This window comes from Amblyomma mixtum, chromosome 6, assembly GCF_055824585.1.
Source record: "Amblyomma mixtum isolate Tamu chromosome 6, ASM5582458v1, whole genome shotgun sequence".
NCBI lineage: Eukaryota > Metazoa > Arthropoda > Arachnida > Ixodida > Ixodidae > Amblyomma > Amblyomma mixtum.
In genome coordinates this window covers 90,981,002-91,007,828 of record NC_143017.1, presented here as the reverse complement: position 1 = coordinate 91,007,828, position 26,827 = coordinate 90,981,002, and the positions used below count along the sequence as shown (strand labels likewise).

At 46.3% G+C, this 26,827-nt stretch overlaps 1 protein-coding gene across 1 annotated transcript in view; it reads left to right on the top strand.

The window, feature by feature from the left end:
• The first annotated feature begins 11,998 nt into the window (after positions 1-11,998).
• The window catches only part of LOC149339646 (atrial natriuretic peptide receptor 1-like), a 98,831-nt gene continuing 84,002 nt past the window's right edge, over positions 11,999-26,827 (top strand). Inside the window, exons 1-3 of the mRNA XM_089550961.1 lie at positions 11,999-12,222; positions 14,261-14,584; positions 18,910-19,034. Coding sequence (XP_089407087.1) covers positions 11,999-12,222; positions 14,261-14,584; positions 18,910-19,034 — 673 coding nt within the window. The remainder of the gene's footprint in view (positions 12,223-14,260; positions 14,585-18,909; positions 19,035-26,827) is intronic.

Here is a 26,827-nt window from a genome sequence, read left to right as displayed (position 1 = left end):
AGACCCGCACCATGCGGGTTGTCGCCGCGCGAGCACACAGTGTCATCAGTTTCAGCTCGATACTTTCGGCGCCCGAAGCATTCGGGATCGCCTAATCGATCCTCAGATGACAGAACTTGTGAATGCGGCCGTCGCGATCGAAGGCGCCGGGTGTTTGCTGATAGACAGAAAGAGAGGGCGCCCTCGATATCCTCTGCAGCTACGCCACCGGATTTACCCGAATCTCCCGCACCGTCTGCCTGCCTGCATGTCTCGTTTGCAGATGCGGAAGTGTACGGCGCGACTGGCATCATTAGGCAAGCGTTTTGTGAGCAACAATGGGGATATTTTTTCGCGATAAAGAAGAAAGGAAGAGTAATTCGCGAACCTTAAAAAGTACGCGTAAAAAAGATCGATAACTGATGTTACGAAACTGCTCACTGAACGCCAGTGTGGAGAAAACGTGAAAAGCCGGGGCGACAGGCTTCATAGAAGTACCATTGCCGAAAACGCAGCGCGCGCGCGCATATGTGTGTGTGTGTGTGTGAGGGGGGGGGGGGGTGTTATGAGGGTTTAACGTCCCAAACCAACTCAGGCTATGAGGGACGCCGTAGTGAAGGGCTCCGGAAAGTTCAACCACATGGGGTTATTTAACGTGCGCTGACATCGCACAGTGCACGGGCCTCTAGAATTTTGCCTCCATCGAAATTCGACTGCGGCGGCCGGCGTGTGTGCGTGCATGCGTGCGTACTTATGTGTACGTGTGAGTATGTGTTTGTGTGCGCGCGTGTGTGTGCGTTTGTGTGTGTGTGTGTGTGTGTGTGTGCGTGTGCGTTTGTGTGTGTGTGCGTGTGTGCGCGCGTTTGTGTGTGTGTGTGTGTGTGTGTGTGCGTTTGTGTGTGTGTGTGTGTGTGTGTGCGCGCGTTTGTGTGTGTGTGTGTGTGTGCGTTTGTGTGTGTGTGTGTGTGTGTTTGTGTGCGCGCGCGCGCGCGCGTGTGTGTGTGTGTGTGTGTGTGTGTGTGTGTGTGTGTGTGTGTGTGTGTGTGTGTGTGTGTGTGTGTGTGTGTGTGTGTGTGTGTGTGTGTGTGTGTGTGTGTGTGTGTGTGTGTGTGTGTGTGTGTGTGCGTGTGCCCATGCGTGCGTACATGTGTGGGTGCGGGCGGTCGTGAGTGTGTGCCCGTGTGTTTATGGATGCGTTAGTATATAAATTTCTTCAAATCGGCTTCCCAAAAATGTAAAAAATAAATTGTAAATTTTAGGGTCTCATCCCCCGAAGCGACACCTGGACTGCAAAGGACGTCGTATTTATTTGGACCACCTGGGGTTCTTTAACGTACATTGACATCACACAGCACACGGGCGCCGTTAGCGCTTCGCCTCCATAAAAACGCTGCCGCCACGGCCAGGACTGAACCCTGGTTGAGCCGAGCACTATAACCACTGAGCCACCACGGTGGGTTTCAAACACGTCAGTCAGCTTCACAGAAGTAGCCAAGTAATATAGACTTGAAGCAAAGCGCAGACGTATTAACCGTATACTGGTTTATCGGACCGTTGACCGGTTTACCGCGCAGTGGCATGGTGGAGCCAGGCGGGGTTACTGCGCATGCGTAGCCGGCGCCCGCTAAACCTGCATACGACCACGCTAGTAGGTTTTCGCTGCGCGAAAGGCCTCTAATGGCGCAACAGCCAATTCGTATCACGTCGATAATGTCCATGAGGCTGATGCGGTACGTTGTCGCGCAGCTGCCAAGCGCTACAAAGCATCTGCCACTACCTGCCAGCATACGCCATTTGTTGACAAATGTGCAAAGCGGGAAGTCAGATTTGCAAATTTTCAAACGGGCGAACTGGCGTGCAAAAACACCTCATACTGGATGGGAAGCAACACACAGAGCTAGAGTACACCGTTATCCCACTGAGGATAGCGGTAGCAGTATACAGGGCCCACTGTACGAAGAGCGCTCTGTAGTACAGATGTTAATGTGTTATTCCAATCGGCGCAAGACAGCAAGCTTTTTGCACCGGCACAAATCTGCTTGGGAGGGTCCCCCAACCTCCTTTGCCGAACGCTGGAACGCAGAAACGTGGCTCGCCTCTTTTCGACAGCTTTTCATCAATTAGCAGAGCGAGGTGCGACCGTTACTAGAGCTCCGGAGTTGGGAGCCCTCCTTATCTCAGCCACTGTTCTCGGCGCATACGTGCTAGCGCGGCGTCATCGTCGATCATCCGCGGATGAATGGAACCGCATCTGTCTTTGTTCCGAGAAGCAGCATCAGGAAACACGCCGTTGCTGTTTAGTATCCGCGCAGTCGTTCTGCGCGGTCGTTACGTATACCTGCTGCTTGTCTGGAGCCCGCTCGCGACCAAGAAGTACGATGGGAGAGAAGATGCGCCCACTGTGCTGCTGTGACACGATTTGCATTTAGTATATACGTAAGAAGAGGAAATGCGGATGAACAGGGTATGTAATGCGGGCAGCACATAACCGATAGCCGCTTAGAATAGCAGGGTGTATTCCAAGAGAAAGCAAACGCATAGAAAGAGGAGGAGGAGGTAGAAGAGGAAAGGCAGGGAGGTTAACCGGAAGAAAAATCGGTTTGCTACCCTACACGGGGGGAAAGGAGTGAGGAGATAAAAAATTAAAGAGAAAAGAGAGTAGCAGAAGGGAAGAAGCAGTAGAGGAAGAGGGAAGGGAGCAACAGAGAGTCAGGTGAGTGTATGGGTTTATGGGAAGGCCCACCAGGCGCAGGACAGGGTTGAATTGAGGTCAGTAGGACAAGCCTCTGTCCTGCAGTGGATGTAGTTAGGATGATGATGACGGTCATGGTGACGACGATGACACTATACCCGCACAACGTGAGATGAAACAGGGTCAGCATGCAAGGCTCTGTTCAGCATGAAAGAGCTATTCCATGAATAAGTTCCGGGAGGATCAACGTTCCTTGAATGCGCGTGTCATTGCGTCTAGCGTTTAGGGAAGGCGGAGATAACAAAAAAAGGTACAGAAAAAAAGACTACGTGAATTCTGATTCGTATTACGACACACGAAGACTCCACGTGGATCGGAAGCAATGTGCCAAAATATAGGTACCGCACTGCGCTCCTTTCTCTCTCTCCCCCTTTCTCTGTACATGATAATGGAGGCATAAGTGGAGTGAAAAGAATGTTTGCACGGGAAATTGAAGCAAGTTTCTTGAATGTCTCCCAAGGAATTGCAGGCGGGTACTAAAAGAGTAATACCGCGCAGTACCCCCGGTGTCCTACAGTTAGATATATATCCGGCTCAAAACGCACTTGAGGAAGGAGATGAGCGATGCCAAAGATGAAGAGGAGTGGGGGGAGGGCATTGTCTGAGATTATGTCCACTCCATACTGAAGTGGTTAGTTGTACAGAAAAGTGTGGTCTACCAGATTCCCCAGTATTAGTTGCACCGCCAATGGAAGCATTTCTCTGCTTTGTGATCGGGAACAAACACTCCTTGAGCTCAGGCATGCACGGCACTATCCCATCAGAGATAATTTACGTCTTCCTCCTGTAAAAGTTAAGAGCACCACCAGGCTTATTCGAGAGTTTGCCAGTGATATCCTTCGAGACAAAAGCTCCATCCAGGCTCTCGTATGTCGCCCCCAGGTAGAAACTAGTCAAATAGAGAAAAAGGGAAGAAAAGCAGGGTGACGTTCGCACTTGTACTACTTTTACGGATCTTTTTTGTTATAGCTGCTGCGCTACACTCAGAAGAAATTGTCTGTCGATGGAACAATCTAACTGTGTACGAACGTCAAACAATCCTTATAAGGATGACTAAAGAGTAAACGTTTGTAAACGCTTGTCGCGCTCGACTATAAATTTGGTGCTCTTCCGTTATATTATTCGAAAAATGCGGTTCCAAAAAGGCTTTTACTTTGCAATAGAACCATAATAATAAGAATAATTTATTAAAAGCCAACATTATTTTAGAATCGCTTAAACCTTAAAGATAGCTATTGAATTCTCTGTCAAAAATTAAGTCTATGATTCCAAGAAATTAAGAATTTTTCTATAAAAGTAAAAGCACGTGCCAAAGAGAATGTGCTCACTACCTTGACTTGCACCTGCGCAAAGCCATGAGAATGTAAGCTACAGTGAAAACATCGAAGGAAAGAACGCTACACAAAAAGAATATATTTTGATTTTTCAGTGCTTCATCTAGCGGCACACACAGTGGTCAAAACAGGTTGAGGTATCCCATCGTTTTTGCGTAGTGTATTTTGCTGTGGCTGCCTGTTTAACTGGGTTTCGCCCGCAACGGACAAACAATAAGCGGCCCTGCATGCTTTCTTTCTCGTTTCCTTGTCTCATAAAGATAGCCCCAAGAAAGGGAACGTGCGCTGATAGGCAGAAAAAGGTAATTAAGTCTCATAGATTAAAAAACAAAAGAGCCCACACAAACCTTCTAAGCACTGCGTGAAAGCGCTGTACACAAAGTCTATCACTAATAATAATTTGCGTAACATAACGGAGCGCTTATAAACCAAACGCTATTCTTTCTGTGCAGCGTTCTTTCAATATTTCCACTAGAGCTTGCATACTTGCACTAAGCTTTGCACAGGTGCAAGTAACGGTACTGAGAACATACACTTTGCCAAGACCTTGCCAACAAACAAGAACACTTAGTGCAAAAAACCTACAAGAGGGTTAAAAACAGAGTTTATGTCCAACAAAATGCAGGTTATCAGTTCATGTTTTCCCGGATGTGTACGCTGTACGCAGTTGGGTGTCCTTGAGACGGCGATGCGTGGCAACGGCGCACCTACTCGGCCATTGGCCATTTTCATGGTCACAATTGCTTCTTCAGAACGCATGGCGTTGATGGCTGTGTACACTTCGCAAGAAAATAAGTTTGTACATGTTGGTAATTGATATGCGAAAAGGAAAGAGCGCTCATACGAAGACGGGACGACAGACGAGACATGAAGGACAAGTGCAAGAATTGTTAGGCGGCTGCGACAGATTATGCTTCCCAGCTTCTTGTTCTTGGCTTCGGAATGGCTGCTTGCCCTGCGAGCTCCATTTACAGAGGGCGAGTGGACGTCACACGTCGTAGGGTGATAGGCGGGTGGCGTTCACTACGCCGTTCCCTCGATTTACTCCCCTATAGTTTCTGAAAACATATACTGAATCAAAATAACCTGCAACATCTATATCTCAAGGCAGAGTATTCCCAGAAGCGACCACTTAAAATGTCGTGAAGCAATTGCCACAAGTTGCAACAGGCGTTGTTAGCTGACGCGCTACGACCAGTGCACTGCACTCAGTCATACTCACCAATACCCTTCATTGGACGATACGTGCGATTGTATCTGGTCACGTGACGTCTGATGACATCAGTGCTTCTTTATATATTTTTTTTAATTTCATACGCAACATTTTCTTATGTAACCCGTTTATCAGGGGATGCAACAAACTCCAGAGATGGGAACAAACGCCGCCGCGGTGGCTCAGTGGCTATGGTGCTCGGCTTCTGGCCCGAAAGACGCGGGTTCGATCCCGGCCGCGGCGGCTGGAATTTCTTTGGAGGAGAAATTCTAGAGGCCCGTGTACTGTGCGATGTCAGTGCACGTTAAAGAACCCCAGGTGGTCGAAATTTCCGGAGCCCTCCACTACGGCGTCTCTCATAGCCTGAGTCGCTTTGGGACGTTAAACCCCATAAACCAAACCAAACCAGAGATGGGAACAAGTTTCCAACCATGGAACAAGGCATGGAGCAGCTTAACCGGCCTGCAACTCTGTTTTTCAGTCACGTCAATCAGAATTGCCATTGATGGAGCTCCGATGTCAACTTCAGCCATAAAAATGACGGGTTCTGATGGCTAGAACTACCTTAGAGCATGGTTCCAGAATAATCATGGTTTTTGGTACCTTGTAACCTTTCGGGCCATTTTTTTTTCTATTTAGCACACGGGACCATTTTTTCCAGAGTGATTTCTTCCAGGGGGGGGGGGGGGGGGGGGGGGTCGAGCTGGTGAAGGAAATTTTTTTTGGAGGCTGAGGTTGCTAGCTACTTGTGGGATTACTTTTACAAAGAATCTGTGAACATTTTTTTTTTACTCTAGAAGTGTGCCATGAGGCATAAGTTGAGAAAGGGAGAGTGGAATGTAAGCGATAGAAAGTTAAAAGAAGGAGTGGAGACCAGTTCCACCGAGGTAGTCGCATAGGCTGCTGGTGACCTGATTGTTCATAGTCCACTTCACATAGTCACCTTCACTCGCTCCACAGTAGCGAAGATCGCATTGCGGCGTCACCGACTACGCCGAATATTTTCGTTCTAGTCGCAGCATATGAAACGTACCTAAGGCGCAGAGTCCAGGAAATATTCATAGATGGAATATGAAATACCGCTGCGCTCGCTCCGCTGACTTTCCACAAACTTATCAGTGAAAACTTGGAGAGGGCGAGGATATTCTGTTCAAAATGCTCGAGTATGAGCGAGCGCGTTTCCACCAGAGGAGCACTCCGCTTAGCGCGAACTCGAGGAATGTCAACGCAGAGTCAAGACTTTCAAATGGCTCCATGAAGCCCTTGTGGCTAGCCGCGTGATGTATCAACGACTTTTGATATTCCCATCTGTTTCACAGTTTAAACGTATTGAAATTTTGCACTGAAAGACCCTATGAGGAAAGCGCTTAAATTTCCGCAGGCGGCCGCTAACAGCCAAGTTTTTTATTAGTCGCTCTCCAAACCTCTTAGCCTTGTCGCTTCACAAAGGATTTTAAAGAGGCTCTGAAACACCTAGCACATAAACTCGCTCAAACACTACATTCTCTCGCCATGAACACATCAGCCAAATAGTACACCTCTACACGCAGCAGAGAATCCAAAATCACGCGCTAAAGTTGGCGAGTACTATCCGGCGACTTTTCCGAGCTCGTGCCTTCCTCCGTCGCGTCCCCCTGAGCAATTCTATTCAGAAATCGCTGTTACGTTCTTTCTGGCGTCATGCACTTGCTATGGCCGCGACCAGTCAAGAGCGTCAATCCGGCAGGTCAGGAAGCTTCGCCCCCTGAAGAATTCTCGCGCGAGGAGCCCCAAGCTTTCAGCGTGGAAAAAGTAACGTGAGGAGAGGGAAAGGCGCGAATACGCTGAAATCAAAGTTTGACTACAGATAACTCAGTTTCTATAAAGCGGATTAAAGAAATTCTTGCTAGAGGATATTCCCGAAGCGGCGTCCTTTAACATCCCAGGAACACCGCACCTTTTTGAGAGTCCCTTTCAGAGCCTCCTTAATGTAGCTTGGTTGCCGCGGAGAGAGTGTAGCTGGGTAAGCTCTTCTACAGCGCCTCCGTAAGAGATCCGAATCCCGGGCTTACTTGGCACTTAACGCTATTAGTGCCCTAGGTCTTAACATTCAAATTTTTCCCGGAATCCTGCAAACAAAAGCGAGTTTAGCCATACAAATCCCAACCTACTTTGATAAGGCTGTTAGGACCGACGAAATTTTAAACTTCGAGAAATAAAGAAATGTTGGTGTTGTGTTGTTGAAATTAGTTTCCACATTAGTTGCCTGCGTCTTTGTGTGTGTGCGTGTCAGCAATGCTGCACCGTTAGAAGTTCAAAACTCCTCACCTTGCAGTAAGCTAGAACTGCAAGCTTTTACACGCTTGACTGAGCCTACGCTTTGTGCTGGCCATTCCCCCCTGCACAGTATGTACTGTGCAGGACTGAAGGATGGTTTTAACAGCATGTGTGTACGCTTTCGAAATCACTGCTTAGGGTTTGACTATGACGCCGGCTGCCGATCCGGCTTGGGCGGCGTTACGCTGCTTAACTCAGAAAGGTCTTGCACTAAAGCACAGGGCTCTGCACGTTGAGCAGTAGTGTATTTAGGGTCAACACCTCGGATGCAATAGATCTGGGTTAGGGAGTATATCCTCGGTGCAGCAATACGGCTTTAAAAAAAAAAGCTAACAGCTTCGGGCTGGCTGGCTCCCGAGCTCGACCAATTTCCTACTTGGTCTTATTTATTTATCTGGCCTGACTAGAAGGGTTAATTAGGCTAATTGAGTAATTAAGCAATTAACTAAACTCAGTTCCACTTACTTGGAGCATCACTATACGATCCATTTAATTGGTTGCATGGTTATTAGGCAAAGTACAATTTGGCCCCGTTTGGAATTCGTGCATTGTGACGTCACAACCGTTTCGACTAATTGAAAAGCGTGACATTTCGGTCGACAACTCCTGCTTACAACGATGAGGCATTAAAGGCTCCCGCCTTAATATAAGTTAGTAATTTTCTGGAGGCATTATAAAGTAATGAGCAGTGGAATAGACCACCAGATGACAAGCGATCTCATCGATTCTGTTACTGCCAACTTAGCTGAAGTCAACTTCAGTATCTGGCTTTCATCAGACCATTATCAGTGAAGCTCCTATATTTTGTCACGATTAATACTATGTACACCTGCTGCACGGATATAGTTGAAAAAACTTACGGAACCTCGCTTGCTTTCTTACAAGCCCTACCAGCAAAATTCTTCACTTAACTTATCAGAGACGTCAAGGCTTTTAGAAAATGATATTGGTGGCTTCTGTATTGATGTACATAGTTATTAGCCCCTCTCCAAAATTAGTTGTCATAACGTAGACCTGCCGCTGCATCTCGAAATGACCTTCTCATGGAGTAGCCCACGACGACCAGGTCACCTACACACTCTGAGCTTTTCATTTCCTTAAGAATAAAGCATGATACCAAGTATTTGAAAATGAGGCCGCTAATTAAATTAATCGTTTATAATCTGCAGGCATGACAGGGCGACTGCCCAGCTCAAGTAGAGCCGGCATGAGCATATTTCGCGGCGAATCTCGCAACCATGGCAGCGTCGGAACAGTCACAACTGACCTTTCTCGTTTAACGTATAGGCTCGTGGAGGTCGAGGGCATTTCCCCCTCTCCACACGGAATGGTATATACCGTGCTTGAAGGCTGTTACACGACGCGCAAGTGAGCCTGTCTTCTGCCTTGTGCCATCAGGTATACTTGTTTCGCTAGCGTACGGCGCCGATTAGCTTTGGAAATGCACACTGCCAGAAAAATAAAAGGAAAAAGATCAGAAGTGCTTTGCACACGCCAGCTGTACGGGAATAGGTTTTTCTTTATCGTTTTTGTTGTTCTTTCTCAGTCTAACCCCCCCCCCCCCCCCCCCCTCTAACCCCCCCTTCTTCCCTTCTGTGCCACGTGCCAGACAGTAAGAGACAGGTCTATATGGCAAAGCTTTGCTTTTAACACACACACAGTCACCCGAAGACATTCGTGTTGGCTGGAAAGCGTGGAATGCAGTTGCACAACCAGTCACGGGCCAGCCGACCAACGGCACCAAGAGCGCGCGCTTGGCAGGCGCAAAACAGGGATGCGTGCAGGCCAGCCATTTCGCGGTCGGTGGCGATGCGCTTTCCCGTCGGTCCCGCCTCGCAGGAGATAGGGAACCGCCGCCGTGGTGGCTGGGCTTCCGCTAACCGCCAGCAGCGGCATCGGGATAATCACCCCTGGGCACGAACTTAGGCGCGAAAAGCCCCCACAAAGTTCAGCGCTACTCGGCGAGCCAAGATGGAGAGAGAGAGGGAAACGTACGTTTCTTCGAAGCAATAAAAGCACCTCAGGCACACACGAACACACACCTGGGGGAAGCTCTCACTCGTCCAAGAGTGCGCTCACGTCATGACCTCGTTTCACCTTCTCGTTTTGCTGGCCATTACTAGCTCGGTTTCTTCCCTTCTTTTCTGTTTATTGCTTTAACAAAACGGCTCTCGACCGGCCGGCCTTCTCGTGAGAGCCCTTTTGAAAGACTGAACCTTCGCGAGAGTTTAAAGCCTCTGTTCTTTGCTGTCCGCGCCACGTGCTCGCCACAGACTTCGAAAGACTGCGGAAGACGTAGTAAAAAAAAAGTAAAACGGGAGGAAAAGGCGCCGTAAAAGAAGCAAATGCAAGTAGTTCCGGTAGAAAATCAGTAGCGTGCAACTGTTGAAAGGCGGACCAATCATGTATCGGGGTATTTTTAACCTTACTGGTCGGCAGAAAAGTAGTTCGAGGGTTGAAGATTTCTGAAAATTTTATTTTATTGCCTTCGTTTGTTCTCTGCGGCGTGGACCCCAGTCGTAGATAAACTCCGCCGCTCAGGTCGTTCCTTAAAGAGAACTTTAGAAGCGCGGAATTCTGGGTGAGTTGGCCACAAGCATTAATCTACGCCTAAACTTCAGGAAATTGAAAAAATAAATAAATTATTTCATGATATAAAATGTTTACTTCACTTCAGAATCTAGAAATATCCTCTGAATGGACGGAAATAATTTTGTAAACACCTACTTTTGCGTCGTCCTACAGTTTAGGACATTAAGCGAGTGCACTACCTATTGCGTACTGATTTTACATCGACTCTAATGTCATGCTTCTCATCACACTTGGTTTTTTTCTCATGTAAGTGAGCAAATGTTGTTTGCTTTTCTTCCACAATCACGATGCGGTCAGTGAAGTCGAATTTGCTCACTGCTTCCACAAAAGACCGGCGGCTCTTTCCGAACGCACACAACGCACAAAACTGAACTCACACGATGCAACTCTTGCACAGCAAACGTTTAGAGCCTCCAGAACCACCGACAATGGGCGAAGACTTTCCTACAATAAGCCTCTAATGTAACTGCTAAAGAAATGGTGTCCTACATGTAGCACACGAGGAACTTATGGGTGAAAGCAAAGGTAGAGGTATCCCCCGTCCGCGTGTCTAAGCGCTGTCAACCACAATGGATCAACGAACAGGATGTGAAAAAAAGCGAGTTGCCTGGACAGGAGCCTCTAACAACACTGAAGTTTATTTTTAAACGTGAGGTCAGAACAATGCACACCAGCCCAGCTCCTCATAATTAGAGAAATCAAAAATAAAATTGTAACGCGAAGCACTGCATATAAAATCTGAAATGCACTATTAATAAGATCCAGTGCTACAGTACCTAATGCAGCTCAAGTGTCATGGACGAAAGCATGCATAAAAGAGGTATCGTGTCGCAAGGATAGTCTCGCCAGTAGCGAGCAGCAGATTCAACTTCATCTTTCAGTCATTTTTCGAAGTCGAGAAAGCTGTTCTCACTTTATTCAGCACAGATTCCTCCTGTTATGATGCCGATGTGCCACAATACATGTGTGTCACATAACTTTTACTGACACAGCGCCATTGACAGTTTTCTGGGGCATTGAAATCATGCTTCCGGAGCTCTTCTCCATGAGACGGTCTTCGCAAATAGCGTCATCCAACTTCTTTGTTCCAAGTTGTTCATAAATGGCGCAGATCCTGATATATCATCCTGGAGGGAAAAAATCACATTAGTTGCATCTACCGTGATGCCTTTCACTTTGGGACTTTTGTTGAACCAGAAATTTGTTTTCAAGATTAAATTACTTTACCAGCATATTTACTCTTGTATTCGGTGATGTGCAATGTGACACAACTATTCGTGACCTATTTGACACTTCCTATCTGTGGCCTCCGACATCGACGGATAAAGCACGTGGTCAGTGGATATTTTCTATTGCCATAAAGAAACAAACAGCAAATTTCTAACTTTTCCATCAAGCCGCCAACCAAGAATACAAAAGTCTGTCGATGTATTAAACACATTCTTGTTTATAAGCATTTCCATGGTCTTGATAGTTCTCACAAAACCTCGTGTAGGCGACTGGCCGAGTACTACGTTCACGCTTTCGGCGACCTCTTTCAAAAAACGATGCAACGTCGCATCTTCCCCATGTGACCTGCTCCGTTCCAAGCAGTCGTCGCACGTGCAAAGTGCTCTTCCCCTGGTACCCGTACATCGCGACGAGTGCCGTTCAGGAAGCGCGCTCGTCACGCCACCGGGACCCCGTACCGGACGCCGACCGACCACGGTGTCACGCTACGCCGCGACACCTCCTTGGCGGCGCATGTTGCGGGGTGGCGCGACGCCAGGCCCGCACCCTCAGTGTGGGCACTGGCCCCGGCCGGAGCGAACGATGCTCTGCAGCGTGTTGATCTGGATCTTGATTAGCGCTAGCGTCGGGCGCGTTGCGCCCGTCGAACATGAGTTCAACGCCACCATAGTAAGCATCTTCCTCAACAGCTCAGAACTTGCGTTCGACTCCAACATCGTGATCCCGGCCATAGCGATGGCCGTGGACGGGGTGTCCAGGATTTACCCGCACATCAAGTTTGATCTCGTTGTGCGGAACAGCTCCAGGTGAGCGCATATACCATAGTGAAAAGCTGTCACAGTGTTTGCAGACAGCACACTTTGCTATATAATCAGTCATTTGCAACCGTGAAGTGAGCGTAAACACAAGAGGAAAGAGAAAGGCCAAAAACATGTCCACTGTCTTTAAAGCCGCCATATTTGTGTTCCATGCGCAACGAACGCGTCAATAATGGTGTTGTTCGTCGCTTGTTGATGAACAAGCGGAATTGAAATACGTTATACTTTCAATGAAGGCTTGAAAGGCATTATTTTAAAGTAGCACATGAATTTTCGACATGTTCTTTAACAACGTCGATCCATTACCGCCATCGGAGCACTAGTCTGCATGCATACCGGTGTAGATGAGTGGGGACGGCTGTTTCACGTCATCCATCTTGCACCCTGGAGGTAGGGCCGTCAGACTGCTGGCTGTTTTCTAGGCTGAAGGAACATAAAATGGGCACCAGATAGGAGTTTGCCGAAGTGGTCAGCATTGCACAGAACCAGTGATGTTCGCACCAATGTGAAAAATTAAAATGGCAGGTCGTTTGGCATTGCTAAGTACGAAATATTGCGCGAAAGCACAGTTTTCTGCTGGTGGACACCACCGCCAAGTACCTGAAAGCGCGATTAAGGTGTCCACTGACCAGGTAGGCCAGTTATGCGCGCCTTCAACCTTTTCATTGGTAATTCCAATTTACCCCGTCTACGTTGGCAGCCTACGCTCCAGTGCCACGTTTCTGCAGCAATGTTGTCAACGCCAACGCTTGTTGCTCTAGTGCCGTGCTTCTGCCACAATGCTGTCCACTCCAACGCATGCAGCGCGCATCTTTCTGTCACTACCGCCACATAGCTCAAAGCGCGACCATTAGTTCGACAGGAGTCTTAGTTGATAAAGAAGGCGATGTACAATGCACAGCGCAAGAGTGTTGCAGTTTAACACGAGGGGTGATTGGTTTGGTTTGGTTTATGGTGTATAACGTCCCAAAGCGACTCAGGCTATGAGAGACGCCGTAGTGAAGGGCTCCGGAAATTTCGACCGCCTGGGGTTCTTTAACGTGCACTGACATCGCACAGTAGACGGGCCTCTAGAATTTCGCCTAGGTCGAGATTTGGCCTCCGTGGCCGGGATCTACCCGCGTCTTTCGGGTCAGCAGCCGAGCACCATAACCACTGAGCCACCCCGACGGCACGAGGGGTGATCGGCTGCGGTGATAGCGTAGTGCTCTCGTGTAGTGGCCAGCGAAGCCGATCTGTTGCGCCGCCGCGGGGTTCGAATCCGAGTCGTGGAATTATTTATTTATGGTTTGCCCAAGGTCATGCTCAAGGTCGAGCTTCGCATAAACCGGTGAGCCAGTTTGACTTCGTGAAGTTGTGCTTTCGCACAAAAATGCTGCATCTGGGAAAGCAAAATCCACGGACACCAAGGAGGATATATAGAATTTTTATATATCCTCCTTGACGGACACCCGTCGAGACCATGGACCGCAGCTTTTTTGGATTGTTTGTCTCCTCCCTTTTAACGCGGTTGTTTTGAGTGCGTTTTCTTCCTTGAAAATGAAGAATGCAGAATCTTTCTTCGTTTCCGATACGCAGCCCTCGCTGTAGGGAAGTGTCCGATAACTTCCACATGGTTTGGGCCTATCAGAAAAATCCTTCCCTTCCCCCAAACCCTTCCCTACCCGAGAGGCACGGGAGGCAGCCCTGTTCAGCTGCTCGGGGCTGGAGTCTCAAAGGACTCTAGTCCAACGGGCACGAGTAGCGGCCTCGTCCAGCGGGGTCCCGGACTAAGTACTCCACCTATGTAAAGGCCATTTTTGCCTGCAATCTCTCCTTTCACTGAATAAACAGTTTTGCCCACCACCCTCTGTTAAGCGCTGCGGTCACCGAGTTCGCATTGTTCTTTTTGTTCCATAGGCTCGGCCACTTAAATTTTATCTTCCAAGGTGCCTTCGCATCGTTGGAACGTTGTGGCGGGCTACCGCAGCGTTATGGAAGTAAGCCCATTCATTCGCCTCACATGCACGGTCGTCGTTTTTCGCAGGTCGTGCATGGAGCACCGCGCGGGGGCACTGGCAGCCGAGGTGTACTACACTCAGGGAGCAACTGCCTTCGTCGGTCCCGGATGCAGCGCGGCGTTGGACCACGTGGGTCGCATGGCGGCCTTCTGGAACGTGCCCGCGTACACAGCGGGCGGCCTCGACGACAGCTTCACGCGCAAGGGGATCTACTCGACGCTCACACGGCTCAGCTTCTCGCTGGACCGTATTGGCGCCTTCGTGATCACCATACTGCGCGAGTTCGACTGGCACCACATTGCCATCTTCGTCGACGAGAACAGCCTTCAGGACGTGCTCACATTGAAGAGGTGGGCTGTGCACGTTTCTGCATTGTGTTTCTGCGCACCAGCTTTTCGCATAGCTAGAGCACCATCACGTTAGTGCCGAGTAACCAAGCAGCTATTACAGCTGATATTTTGCGACAAGTTTGATTCTTCCAAGTCATATGCGTAGCAGCATAGCCCGGCGAATAGCAGTAGTAGTGCTGGCCCATTCCTTGTTATTCTAACGTGCGAAGAGTTTCATAATTCGGCCTCTAATTTACTGGAAACGTCTGTATCTGCTGCTACTGCTACACCATACCCAGATATTCTGGGCTAGTACTTTTTTACATCGGGAGATTGTTTAGTAACCTAATTTTCCTCGCATATCGTTAGATTGCACCACAGCAATCTAATACCCAACAACTCTGGACAAGAGCATTTTTAAACGAAAAAGAATGTGAAAGAAATTTTTTGTATATTGTAAGATTTCACTATAGCAATCAATATATCCGCCAACTCCCCGTCGGCAGGCCTACTTTTTTTTTTTGCTGTTAACGATTTTGCTATGGTGAAAATCTTTCCTCATTTGTTTTCTATGGCAGTCTTAACTGCTAGACGCGAGTGATCGAAACGCTACAAAAGATAGGTTTTGCTAGACGTGAGAAGAATGAACCATTATCTTCACTATTTCTATATCTGTACCTTACAGCTTTCCAATAATCAAAATTTTCACCAAGAATAATATTTCTCTATTTATTCATTTATTTTATTTATTTACAGATACTGCAGCCCCGATGAGGCTATTGCAGGAGTGGGAGGAAGAAAAAAAATAGAAAAGAAAAAGCAGAGAGGGACAACATATTCAGAAGTGAACACCATTAAAATACAGAACAGTAATTCAACAGACTAATTACAGATTTGCAACAACGTTGAAAAATAGGTTTGGTTCCAGGGAGCGTATATCACCGGGTAAAGAATTCCATCGTTCGATAACACGAGGAAAAAAACTGAATTTGAACATATCACTGCGCGCGTGAATGGGTGTTACATTCAATGGGTGGTAGCTCCTTGTAAATGAAGATGTTGAAAAATGCAAATACGCAGACAATGAAGCAAAGCGGGATAAATTAACAATACCATGAAAATATTTTAAACACTCATTGTCGCGACGAGTACAAAGGAGGGAAAGGCCTATGGCAGGGAGAGTGGATGAAGATGAAAAATTTCAGTCATACCGTCGGCAAATAAACCGTACTGCTTTCCTTTGGACGGATTCCAGCTTACTGATATCGGACTGTTTATGAGGATTCCAGATTATTGGCCCATACTCCAAAAGTGGACGAATTAATGCTTTGTATGTTACCAATGTTACCAATTTAGTTTCTTGGGGGGCAACACAAAGTGTACGTTTTAGATACCCGAGCCTACGCATTGCATTATTGGATATTGTGTTATTATGCTTTGACCAGGACAAGTTAGAAGAAAAAAGAAGACCTAAATATTTGTACTCGGACACTTGATTCAGAGAGTTACCTTTGAATGAGTAGGTGTAAGAAGATGGCATTGTGCGATTACAGAATGACATGCATACAGATTTACGAAAGTTTATTTGCATTTGCCATGTTTCACACCATGAGCAGAATGACACGAATGACTGATTTAGTTGCTCGTGATCCTCAGGGGTGTTAAATGAACTGAATATCACACAATCGTCTGCATACAACCGAATTTTAGAATTAATATTTTCTGGCAAATCATTAATGTATAATAAGAATAACAGTGGCCCGAGCACGGATCCTTGTGGTACACCGGATGATACATTAACAGTTTCAGAAGAACAGGAGTTGAAAGAAACATACTGTGTACGATTAGAAAGAAAGCTTGATATCCAGTCTACCAGTAACGGGTTTTTGAGTATTGCATTAAGTTTACAAAGGAGTTTGCTGTGGAGAACGGTGTCGAAAGCTTTAGAGAGGTCGATAAATAAAGCTTCAATTTGTGAGCCGGTGTCGAGGAAACTAGCAATGTCGTGCGTGAATTCGACAAGTTGTGAAATGGTACTGAGTCCACGCCGAAACCCATGCTGAAATTTGCACAAAATATTGTTAGCTTCAAGAAATTCTGTAATGTGCTTGTGAATGATATGTTCTAGTAATTTGCATGAGTGTGAAGTCAACGATATGGGGTGATAGTTGGACAAGATTTGGGTGCTGCCAGCTTTAAACAGGGGAATAATTTTTGCAAGCTTCCAGGCTACGGGGACGGTTGCGGATGATAGCGATTTCTGGAAGATGGTAGTCAAATAGCGGCTGGTCCAAAGAGAGTAACGATGCAGAAATACATTAGGGATATCATCAGGACCACTACTTTTTTTCACCTTTATGTTCAGAATGAGGTTGAGAACGCCTTCGACGCTTATTGAAATGTCATCGACAGAACATTGAGAGTTACTAGGAAAAGTAATCATTTGAAGGTTATCTCTTGTAAATACCGACTGAAAATTTGAGTTGAAACTAGTAGCTATAGCTAACGAGTCACAGACAGGCTTATCATCAATAATGAAGGTATTGGGACTAGTGCTATGTGGCAATATGGATGCCCAAAATTTGCGGGGATTGTGTTTCATTAATTGCGGCAAGGAATTTCTGTAGTAAAGATCTTTTGCCGAGTTAACTTGGGCACGGAGTTCGTCTTTAGCGTCGCTGAACTGTTGCAAAAGTGCAAGGTTGCCATTGCGCTTAGAAACACGTAGTCTGGCAACACGGCGAGAAAGATGCAGTATGTCTCTTGTTATCCACGGCATACTGTGGTTTTGCTTTTTAGTTTTTAATGGAACAAAACGCTGAATACAGACCTTCACAATGTTTTCGAAAAATGTTACGTCACCTCATATGCTAAGGTGTTGAAACTGTTTAAATGAGTCACTTAATAAATTCAGGATAGCCACGTCGTCGGCTCTACTGAAATCCAGAAATGTTGAATAAGTTAGTTTTGAGGAAAGAATAGAATATGGGATCGAAACAAGAACAGCGTTGTGATCGGATATCCCCTCGAGGACTTCCCATGTAAAATTCGTCGCGAAAAGAGAGGAGCTTAAAAACACCAGATACAGTATTGCCGAAGACCTCGTGGACTTATCAACTATCTGTTTTAACCCAAATGACAAAGAAAAATTGACAAGTTCATTACTGATTGCAATGTCGTGACCAGTAATGGATAATGTATACCATTGAATTCCGGAAAGATTGAAGTCTCCTAGGATAATTATATTTGGATTGCTGATATGATGGGAATGCAAGAAGTTACTTAAAGAGTGCACGTGGTCTACGGAAGTGTCTGGTGGTCGATACACCGCACCGATAACAAATGATTGGTTACCTATGTAGAGTTTGCACCAAGTCGACTCTATTTCGACAGGGACCGAAATTTCAACAAATTTCAGACTAGACTTAATGAAGAGAGCGACACCGCCTCCTTTCCCATGCTGCCTGTTCGCCCTAATTACAACAAAACCTGGAGGAGTTATTTCGCAGTCAATTATGCCATCATGTAACCACGTTTCGGTGACCGCAATGACATCAGGCGAATGAGTGAGGATTAAAGAGATAAAATCGGCAGATTCCTCCTCGGGACGCTTGTTGTTTTCTTTTATTTATTGTTAAAAACGCAGCCCATAGCTTTTCTATGGCAGTCTTAAATCCGCCCTACGAGCCAAACACAAAGTTTAAAAGCAAACTTCTGCTACTGTTCGGAAGGTTAGACTCTTCCCATCAATATGTTTTTAGATGCATCTTACAAGCCAGTCGAAAAAGTCGACGGAACAATTTCTGCCGTCACAACACATTTTCTGTAATGTTTTCGACAAAACTTGCAGTGAAACAGAACTGTGTGCACTTACTACAGAAAACTACTGCAGAATCACAGATTACGGAAAAGTACTGCAGGAAAAACTACAGTACCACAAAACAACAGAAAATTCTGTCGTTACCACAAAACTCAAAATACTCTGTCGTATTTTGGACACGGTTCTGTTGTTTTTTTTTATTTCGACTGGGTTAACATTCCACAGTTACCTAATAATAAATTTCCGGAGCCCTTCACTACGGCGTCTCTCATAGCCTCAGTCGCTTTGGGACGTTAAACCCCAATAAACTAAACCAAACCAAACCTAATAATAAAAATTAATGTCCGAGAAAGCTGGACTTGTGGTAAGCATTTGTCATACCGTATACGGTTGAATTGTGCTCTGTCGTCCTTCGTGTTGTGTTCATGTGTTCTCGCGCTCATTTGGGGATAAACTCGCATCCTGGTGTAGCGTGCAGTTGTCGCAACCGCTCGACCGACCACGTGCCCACTTCTCCCTGTCGCAGCATCGAGCAGGCCATGAAGCAAGTGCCCCAATACGAGCTTCAGCCCGAGCGCTACTACTTCTCACGGAGCGACCCGCCTGAGGCGATCTCCAAGCGACTGCGCACAGCGCGAGACCGCGCCAGGGGTGAGACTCGCTTGCTTCTTTCCCTCCTCCTTTTTCCCTTTTCTCTCGGGGAAATCCGGCTCGAAGTTTATGTCGAAATCGTTAAACTAACAGGCGCGATTGAGAAAGCTCGAAGCCAAACAGAGTGCGCGGCGGAGTTTGTTTGCGCGAGCCATATACTTAGGCAAATGGCGCCCCCCTGAGATTCGTCGGCGCATCTGGAAACGAAAATGAAAACAACAACAACAACAAACAGCAAAGATGTTTGTTGAGTTTAATGGTTATTCATTCGTCGCATCGCTGTCGCTGGGGAGATTACGCGTGCTTAGCAGGCTGACGACAGCGACGGAACACGTGGAGCGAGCGGTGTTTTCTGAAGCGTGGGCAGACGCTCGAAAAGGAAGAAGAAATTATTGAGCTGCGCTTAACAAAACGAAGATTGAAAACATCTCGCCAGCCACTGCTGCTTATTGATACATACTTAGCACAGGGAACTCGACGCTGCTTTTGAGGGTTTGTTTGTGAAACTCGCCCACATTCCTTCCTGAAGTTTATTTCTTACATTACCGTACGATTTTCTAAACACGTGCCTAATTACAGATTCGCCAGTGAAAAAAATAAAATAACAGCCATATAGAACGAGGCCAGAAAAAATGCGCCAGGAAATTTTTACCACGCATGTTTTATCAAGTCGCGTTGATTAAAAAGAAATGTTTTTTAACATTACAAAGGGCAAGAATATCAAAGCTTAATACAGTGTTGCTGTCCTCGATCCGGATTCCCTGATGAGAGTTATTTCAGTAAATCTCTTGAGCTGTCCGATTCTGCCGTTTCCCTACATAATAAACTAGAATAGCACAATTCGCGTAACTCCAGGCAGTCGGATAGAGCCAGCGGGGCGAAATTCCAGCCTGTTTGGGAGAATTATTCTTTGCATAAGCTAATGCCCATCTCCCTCCGTTAAATTTCCCCGAGCCGTATAGCCCCGGGGACGCTTTCCCTCGTCCTGCACGCACCGCCTAGCTGCCGAAAGGTGAATTCTAGCGCCCTCTCGTCGCAGACGAAGCTCTGTTGGATTAGCAAGCGGGGCCAGTGCTGCGCCGAAGCGCCGTCTTCATTATTTTGTCAACAGGCGATGTGTGACTGTCAGTCCCAGCGAGCTTAAAAGTGCGAGGACGAAACTCGGACGTATGACAGCGTTCGCTGACCATCTCCCACTTGCGGACGTAAATGGAGCTATGGGAGCACATCAGTAGCAACAATAAGGAGAATAATATTACTGTTGTAATAATAATAAACATACTGCCAGTTTCCATGTTAACATTTCCAGTTACTGGCCAGTCAAAGCCAGAAATGGCTTGAGTTACTAAGCGTGATAATAATATTAATAATAATAATATAATAAGATTAATTATGATGATGATGGTGATGATAACAATAATAATATTATTAATAATGTAGTGATAAAACAGGCGAATGAAGTAGAAATGGATATCTGTCATTTCTTGGTGTAGGCAGGCCAAAAAGTGAACGGCCGTGGTAGCTGTGGTAACCCGCCGGTAAGGCGCTGTTTTTGGTTTCTTTGTTCTCAGTTCAACGACATATGCCGGAAACCATGAATGACAGCTTTTTTTGCCTTTAAATTATGCAACACTGAGCCGAAATGAACGCATGAGTGGTCAAGAAATCTGTTTCTAGGTTACCGAGCTTAATACTACTCCACGGACAAACAGTGTTGGTGCCCAGGCCTGGCTAAGTTTATAGCTGTCTTTCAACACCGAAGCATAGCTTCCCTTGTTATGCAAGATGTCTGGAGCACCAAAAACGGCGTAGTAAGCATGGAGTTTTTTTTCTTGCTTGAAGCAAGCAACTTCACGCGTTTATCCCAGCGTGTAGCCGTTTTTAAGAAAGGGCTCTAGGGCGCGCTTGCCGGCGACGGTGCAGGTAGTATTTACACAACGAACGACGCTGGTGTGTTAATAGTACAAACGTACCTACCTTTTCCCTGTAGGCGCGAGTGTCGGTCTACGTGTCAGTTAAAAGTTTGTTTCAATGGGTCAACTCAGTGGGCTCCAACTCGGACTACTCAATAGCTTTAGCGACCTTTCCCTAGCTTTTGGGGTCATTCACAGGTCCGTCTCTTCCTCTGTTCAATTCTCTCGAGCCTGCCTGGCATGCCCTGCAGGCTATAATTACGAAAGAAAACAGTCGTCCAAAAAGTTCAGTATTCGCGAGCTAACAAGTCTGTCATTGTTTTCCTTTGCACCCCGAGACTGTGTTATAAACACTGAAACGGAAAACAAACAGATGCCGTTTGTATGGATTTCGCGAAAGCATTTGAGAAGGTTTCTTAGCGTATTTTTATCGTAATATATTTTTTCGCGTATACAAAAGGGAAAAAAAAGACGAATGAAAAGCACGTGAAGCAGAGTGCAAGGCTGAACAGAAAGTTTAAAACCTATACGCAGCGCTCCAGTCAAACAAAAGCTCATACGAATGCACACGCGCACGCCCGCGCACAAACACGCACCCACACACGCACGCACACACACGCGCACGCGCACGCACGTGCACGCACACACCCACCCACACACACACACACACGCACACACAGACAAGTGCACTCACATAAAACACATGCACGCATACAATGTGCCAGTGCAAGTAGCACGAACCACCCTTACAGGCTGAGGTGTCCGAAACTGGATTTGCCCCCGAAAGGGCGAAGCGGGGTTTACGGAACCTCCTCCTAGTTGATACCCCTGAGTAAACCGGGCGCCGGGCCGGGGTAGACTTGTACCCATTTTTCCAGTGGATGTCCCGTGGTGGGTTTTGAACCAACCGCCTTCAGCAGCCTAAGCGGACGTCCAGACCACTGCAGGGCCGTCTTCAAGGTCTGGGGAACTGCCGAAATGTCTGTTATCACCGCCGGAACAACGGAACCTTCATGGTGGACAGTACGGGCGTGTATAGGCTCGGGCTACCAGGAACGTTTATTACGCCTGATGGCGTAGTGGAAGTAGGAGTCGTCGAGTTCGCCATCCAGTGCTGAACAGATGAGGTAAAAGCGTGCTGCTCGGTGGCGGTGTGCGAGGGTCCGCCACCTTAGCTGAGTGAGCCTGGTCGTGTAGTGAAGCTCGGGATCAGGCCATTGGCCAAGCCGAGCGCACAAGGTGCTCGCGGCCAGACTTTGCACGCTTCCGACTCGTTGGGAGAGGTGAACTTGGTGCGGATTTCATCAGCAGCAGCAGCAAGGCAAAGGTCTCTCCCATGTCTCTCCAATTAACCTTGCCCTATGGCAGCTGTGGCCACTGTAACCCCGCGGACTCCATACAGAGGCGCAAAGCACCAATCGGGGCAGCAAAATGGCAGTGTGCAGAGCTGGTAAGGCCTCTGGACCGCAAGGCTTTGTCGCTCTCGATACGAGACCAAGAATACGCCGGGCTGTCGCCACGACATGTGAGATGTGCATAGAGAATTCCAGGCCAGTGGTGAAGACGACGCCGGACATCGAAATGTGCTGGACGGCATGAACTGTAGTGCTGGACAGAGAGTAAACAGGCGTAGAGATGCTCTGGCCGGCACGGAAATGCATCGCACCACACTTCATGTGTAGCTCCCTGTAAGGTGATGAAGAGAAGCCCATTGGAAGATATCCTGAAGGTAGTCCTGGAGGCGGCCGGAACAACGAGGAGAGGAAATACGAGAGACGATGGACGTATCATCCCCATATTATAAGAGCAAAATGCCTGAGGGCTGGAAAACATCACTGACATAGAGGGAAAACAGGTTGGGCCGAGAACGGATTAGTGTTGGACTCCGGACCCTGGCAGCATTCGGATGCTGAGCCGTTTTAGAGAACACGCTGGCTGTGACCCATCGCAAATCGAGCAATTCATAGTAACACGAGGTCGTGCATCCCGGCCAGTACCGCCTTCTTGATAAGAAGGGCGTGGTTGATGGCCTCAAATGCGTTGGTGAAGTTGTTGGACCAGATCTGCAGAAGTGCGGCTGTCAAGGTTATAACTTACGAGGTGCGTGAGTGTAGCCAGAGCTGTAGAGTAGCTGCGACCTGGGCGGAAGTCGTGTTGGTGTGGAGAGGTGTGATTCTCTTCGAAGAAGGTTATGATGGCGCTGTTCAATTAAAGTCACTATAAAAACCTGTGAAGAACGTATGTTACAGCCGCTTGGCGGTAACTTGAATTCTTTTGAAACACAGCGCTGGCAGACAGCGGCCGAGAAAGCCACACAGAACACATTCGCATTGTGTGTGTTCTGTGTGTCTTCTTTCTCGGCCGTTCTCTGCCAGCGCTGTGTTTCAAAAGAATTCTCCGCCAACTCGCCCAGCATCATACCTTGGTAACTTGAAGTCTCACTTGTAGGTTTTGCACGGCCCTTGTAAACGGGGATAACGCATGATTGACGCCCCGTGCCCGCTACGAAATAATAGTACTTAGATGTCAGCAACATTTGAAGGAGGGCAGTTGGGAGACATGTGGATCGATCGTCTTGAGGAAGGCTAGAGCAATGAAATGAGGTCCTGGATTCTGTAAAGGTTTAACGAGACGGACAGCGGCAGCAGGGTGCTCAGGGGTAGTGTGAAAGATGCGTAAGACATTAATAAGCTTGGGTCAAGGAGTGAAATTAGTCTACGTTCAGTAAATAATTCATAACTGAATTTCATCTCCCATTCAGTTTCGGTTTCCGTAGCAGAATGATGTTTGCGATGTTACAAGTATGTGTGAGGTCACGTGAGGCTCAGAAAAACTGCAATATAATAGTTCGTTCTTTACTCGCTGTCATTCCGGCTTAGCGTAAAAGTATTTTGCCGCTTTTGTGTGCCTCAAGTGATCTCATACCAAATTATGACATCGCAGTCATCGTGAAACTAAAGTTGAAATTGCCGAGGAGAACAAACTGCAAACTGCAAAAAAAAGTCCAGGAGAATTCCATGTGATGATAAATGTTTTCCAATTTCGTACGCATGATTTCAAAGCAAGAACACAAAATAAAAAAATTTTGTGCCTCCACACGTTTCAAGTTAGCAAAAGAATTAGTAATTGTTTTTCAGCACACTTGACTAACCCTCAGTCACATTTGACTTTTGGCGATCATTCCACCGAAACCAATTTCGTTAATTCTGGCGTCCCTGGGGGTTGGTTTTTGGGCAGTTCCTGTTTGTTATTTGTATTAATGATGCTGAGAGGAGACATTCACATTAAACCACACGCTAATGACTGTGTGATTTATTCATAAATTAAATATATAACAGATAATCAGATACTAAAACATCCTATCCGAAAAGCATCACGTGGCGTGATGCCTGCAGGATGGCTATTAACTTCCTAAAAACTGTCCGCGTGAGAATCACTAGCAAGAAAAAATCCCTTATATTTAATTATTATTTTGATAATACTATTCCCTTCAGTGCTTCACATTATGTGCCTAGAACTGTGACTCAGCACCAGTTTTGACTAGAGTAAGGACATTGATCAAGTAACAAATAATTCATACCGTAAACTTATCTTTTTTAGCCATAAACTAAAACCCTTTACTCCCAAAGTCTGCCTAAGAGAGCTTGAAATCGATCGCCTTTACTATATTGCATTACACTGCAATAATTTAGGATCCGTTCAAAAATATAAAGTTCAAAAAGCACGTCACAAAGGCTTTCGTTTTGTTTATAACAGCTATCGACGCACATCAGTTAGTGACCTGTTAATAGAGCTAGTTTAATATCAATCGCCTAAAGGAATCATGTCTCTCGACTTAAATTCTTGTACCAGTTAATGAAAGATCTACCCTGTTAATTTTTACGGACTAATATCTTGATCTGCAGTTCGCGCTACAAGACAACGTCACAGCCTTACGATCACAGCTTTGTCTTGCGTAATTGCTTTAAGTTTTAATTTCTTCCGAAGGGCAGTAACAGGCCCGCATAAAATTATTAACAACAAAGTTCTAAAGCAATCTCTGACATCATTTACACCAAACCACAGTGTTTATGGTTGACTACTTTTCTGTTTTAGGCTTTGCGTACTTCCATCTATTTTTGAAATTGTTAGTAGTGCTGACTTGATGCTCTGTATTATTATTATTTCCTCTGAACATTTGACATGTGTTCTTGTTTATTTGTAGCAACCCTTGGTGTATTTTGATTAGCTTTGTTGCACTGCCTTCTATGGCTCCTTTCTCTTTTAAACTTGTAATTATTGCTGACCTAATGCATTTGACTTTTTTACTGATCCCTTTGTTTGGTCTTTCGATTTTGTGATAGGTCTTTCCTTTTTTCTGTGTGCCCGCCCTGCGTAAATTTTTGGGGGGATTGCTCTATCAATAAACCCAATAAAAATAAATTAATAACAATTTTGTTTCTACAAATCATACTTGTGGAAACATCGCAATAATAACTTGTGGTGGCCAGAGTATGAAGTTTCAGTCTTGGGGCCTTTTTTTTAATAATTACTCTTACCGAATTGCAAATTTCTGGTTGTCACCAAAAACAACGTCCGTCACTGTTGGCCTTTACGCTGCCTTGACTGAAGGTTAGCTGCGTCACGTGTATAAATGGTGGAGTGTTGCGATAATATATGCTGCGTCACTACTGGCAATGCAACTAACTGTCCACCTACGCATACGTTAAAGCAGCCTTCAGCCTGCGTCCTGGCTTGCCTTCAACCGAAGCGTTCACTCTATTAGATCGACTCTATATTTTTTCACTTGCATAACTATATTGTCATTAGCACATTATTTTTTTTTAATTTCTAGAACATATTTACTCCATTACCACAATATAAGATGACATAATGCCGCCTGTATTCGTTGCATCAGCTTTTTCACTGCGAAGTATGAGGCTCAGAGTATGCCTGGAGAAGCTTGAAAAGTGTTTTGTACTTGACCCAACTTATGTTCAACAATTAAGCGGTCTCAGCTATGGCATCCTTGAATATTTCCAAATGAATTTTTCTATTCATTCAGCACGAAAGTATCATGCCAGCCACCTCACTCATAACAGGGAAACGCCAGAATTGATTTTGACTGCCGAAAATTTCAGAATGTCGCCCAACGATTCCGCACAACTTTTGCACATATTTCGGCGCAGTAGCAGTAGCCCCTTTGTTCAGAAAAACACAATCGGCAAAGTTTTTTTTTTCGTTTCTCTTTCTTCAAAGGGCTCTAAACTATATCTTCCATGCGCATATATACTCCGACGGCCGAGTGAACGTGTGTCCTTGGCCTCAGACGTCTTAGACACAACGCGGCATTATGCGGGTTCAGGAGTTTGGGAAAAGGAACGCGGTTGGAGCGGGGAGGTGCCGCTTGTGCAGCCGCGCGTTCACGTAGAAATGGACCCGTGCCAAGACGCTTTCTCAGTGCTTTCCGCAGCTTCTCTCGTGCACTGAAGACGCGTTTTTCGAAGACAACGCTCGCTTAAGAGAGCGAAGAACGAGTGGAAAAAGAAAACGATGGAAGAGGGACCACGTTCTTTTCCTTTTGTTCCCTCCATTTTTTTCGCTTTATTTCTTTTTATCTGTCTGAGAAGGCGTTCACCAATTCTTCATGCTGCAAATGTCGCTCGCCGCGTTGGTTTCTGCTTTCCCGAATTCTTTCTGATTCTTAGTCGCTTAGTTCCTTAATGCGGGTCACGGGCTTTCAAAACAAACTGAGACCTACAAGGCTACCTAAAAACATCAAATCCCGCTTCATGGGTTGCGGTGCCCTCATTCCAGTTAATTAAGAAACCGCCAGATTCGTAATGCTGGACTTCAATTAAACAAATATTAAGTTCTTGTGACGTAAACTATTACCAATGC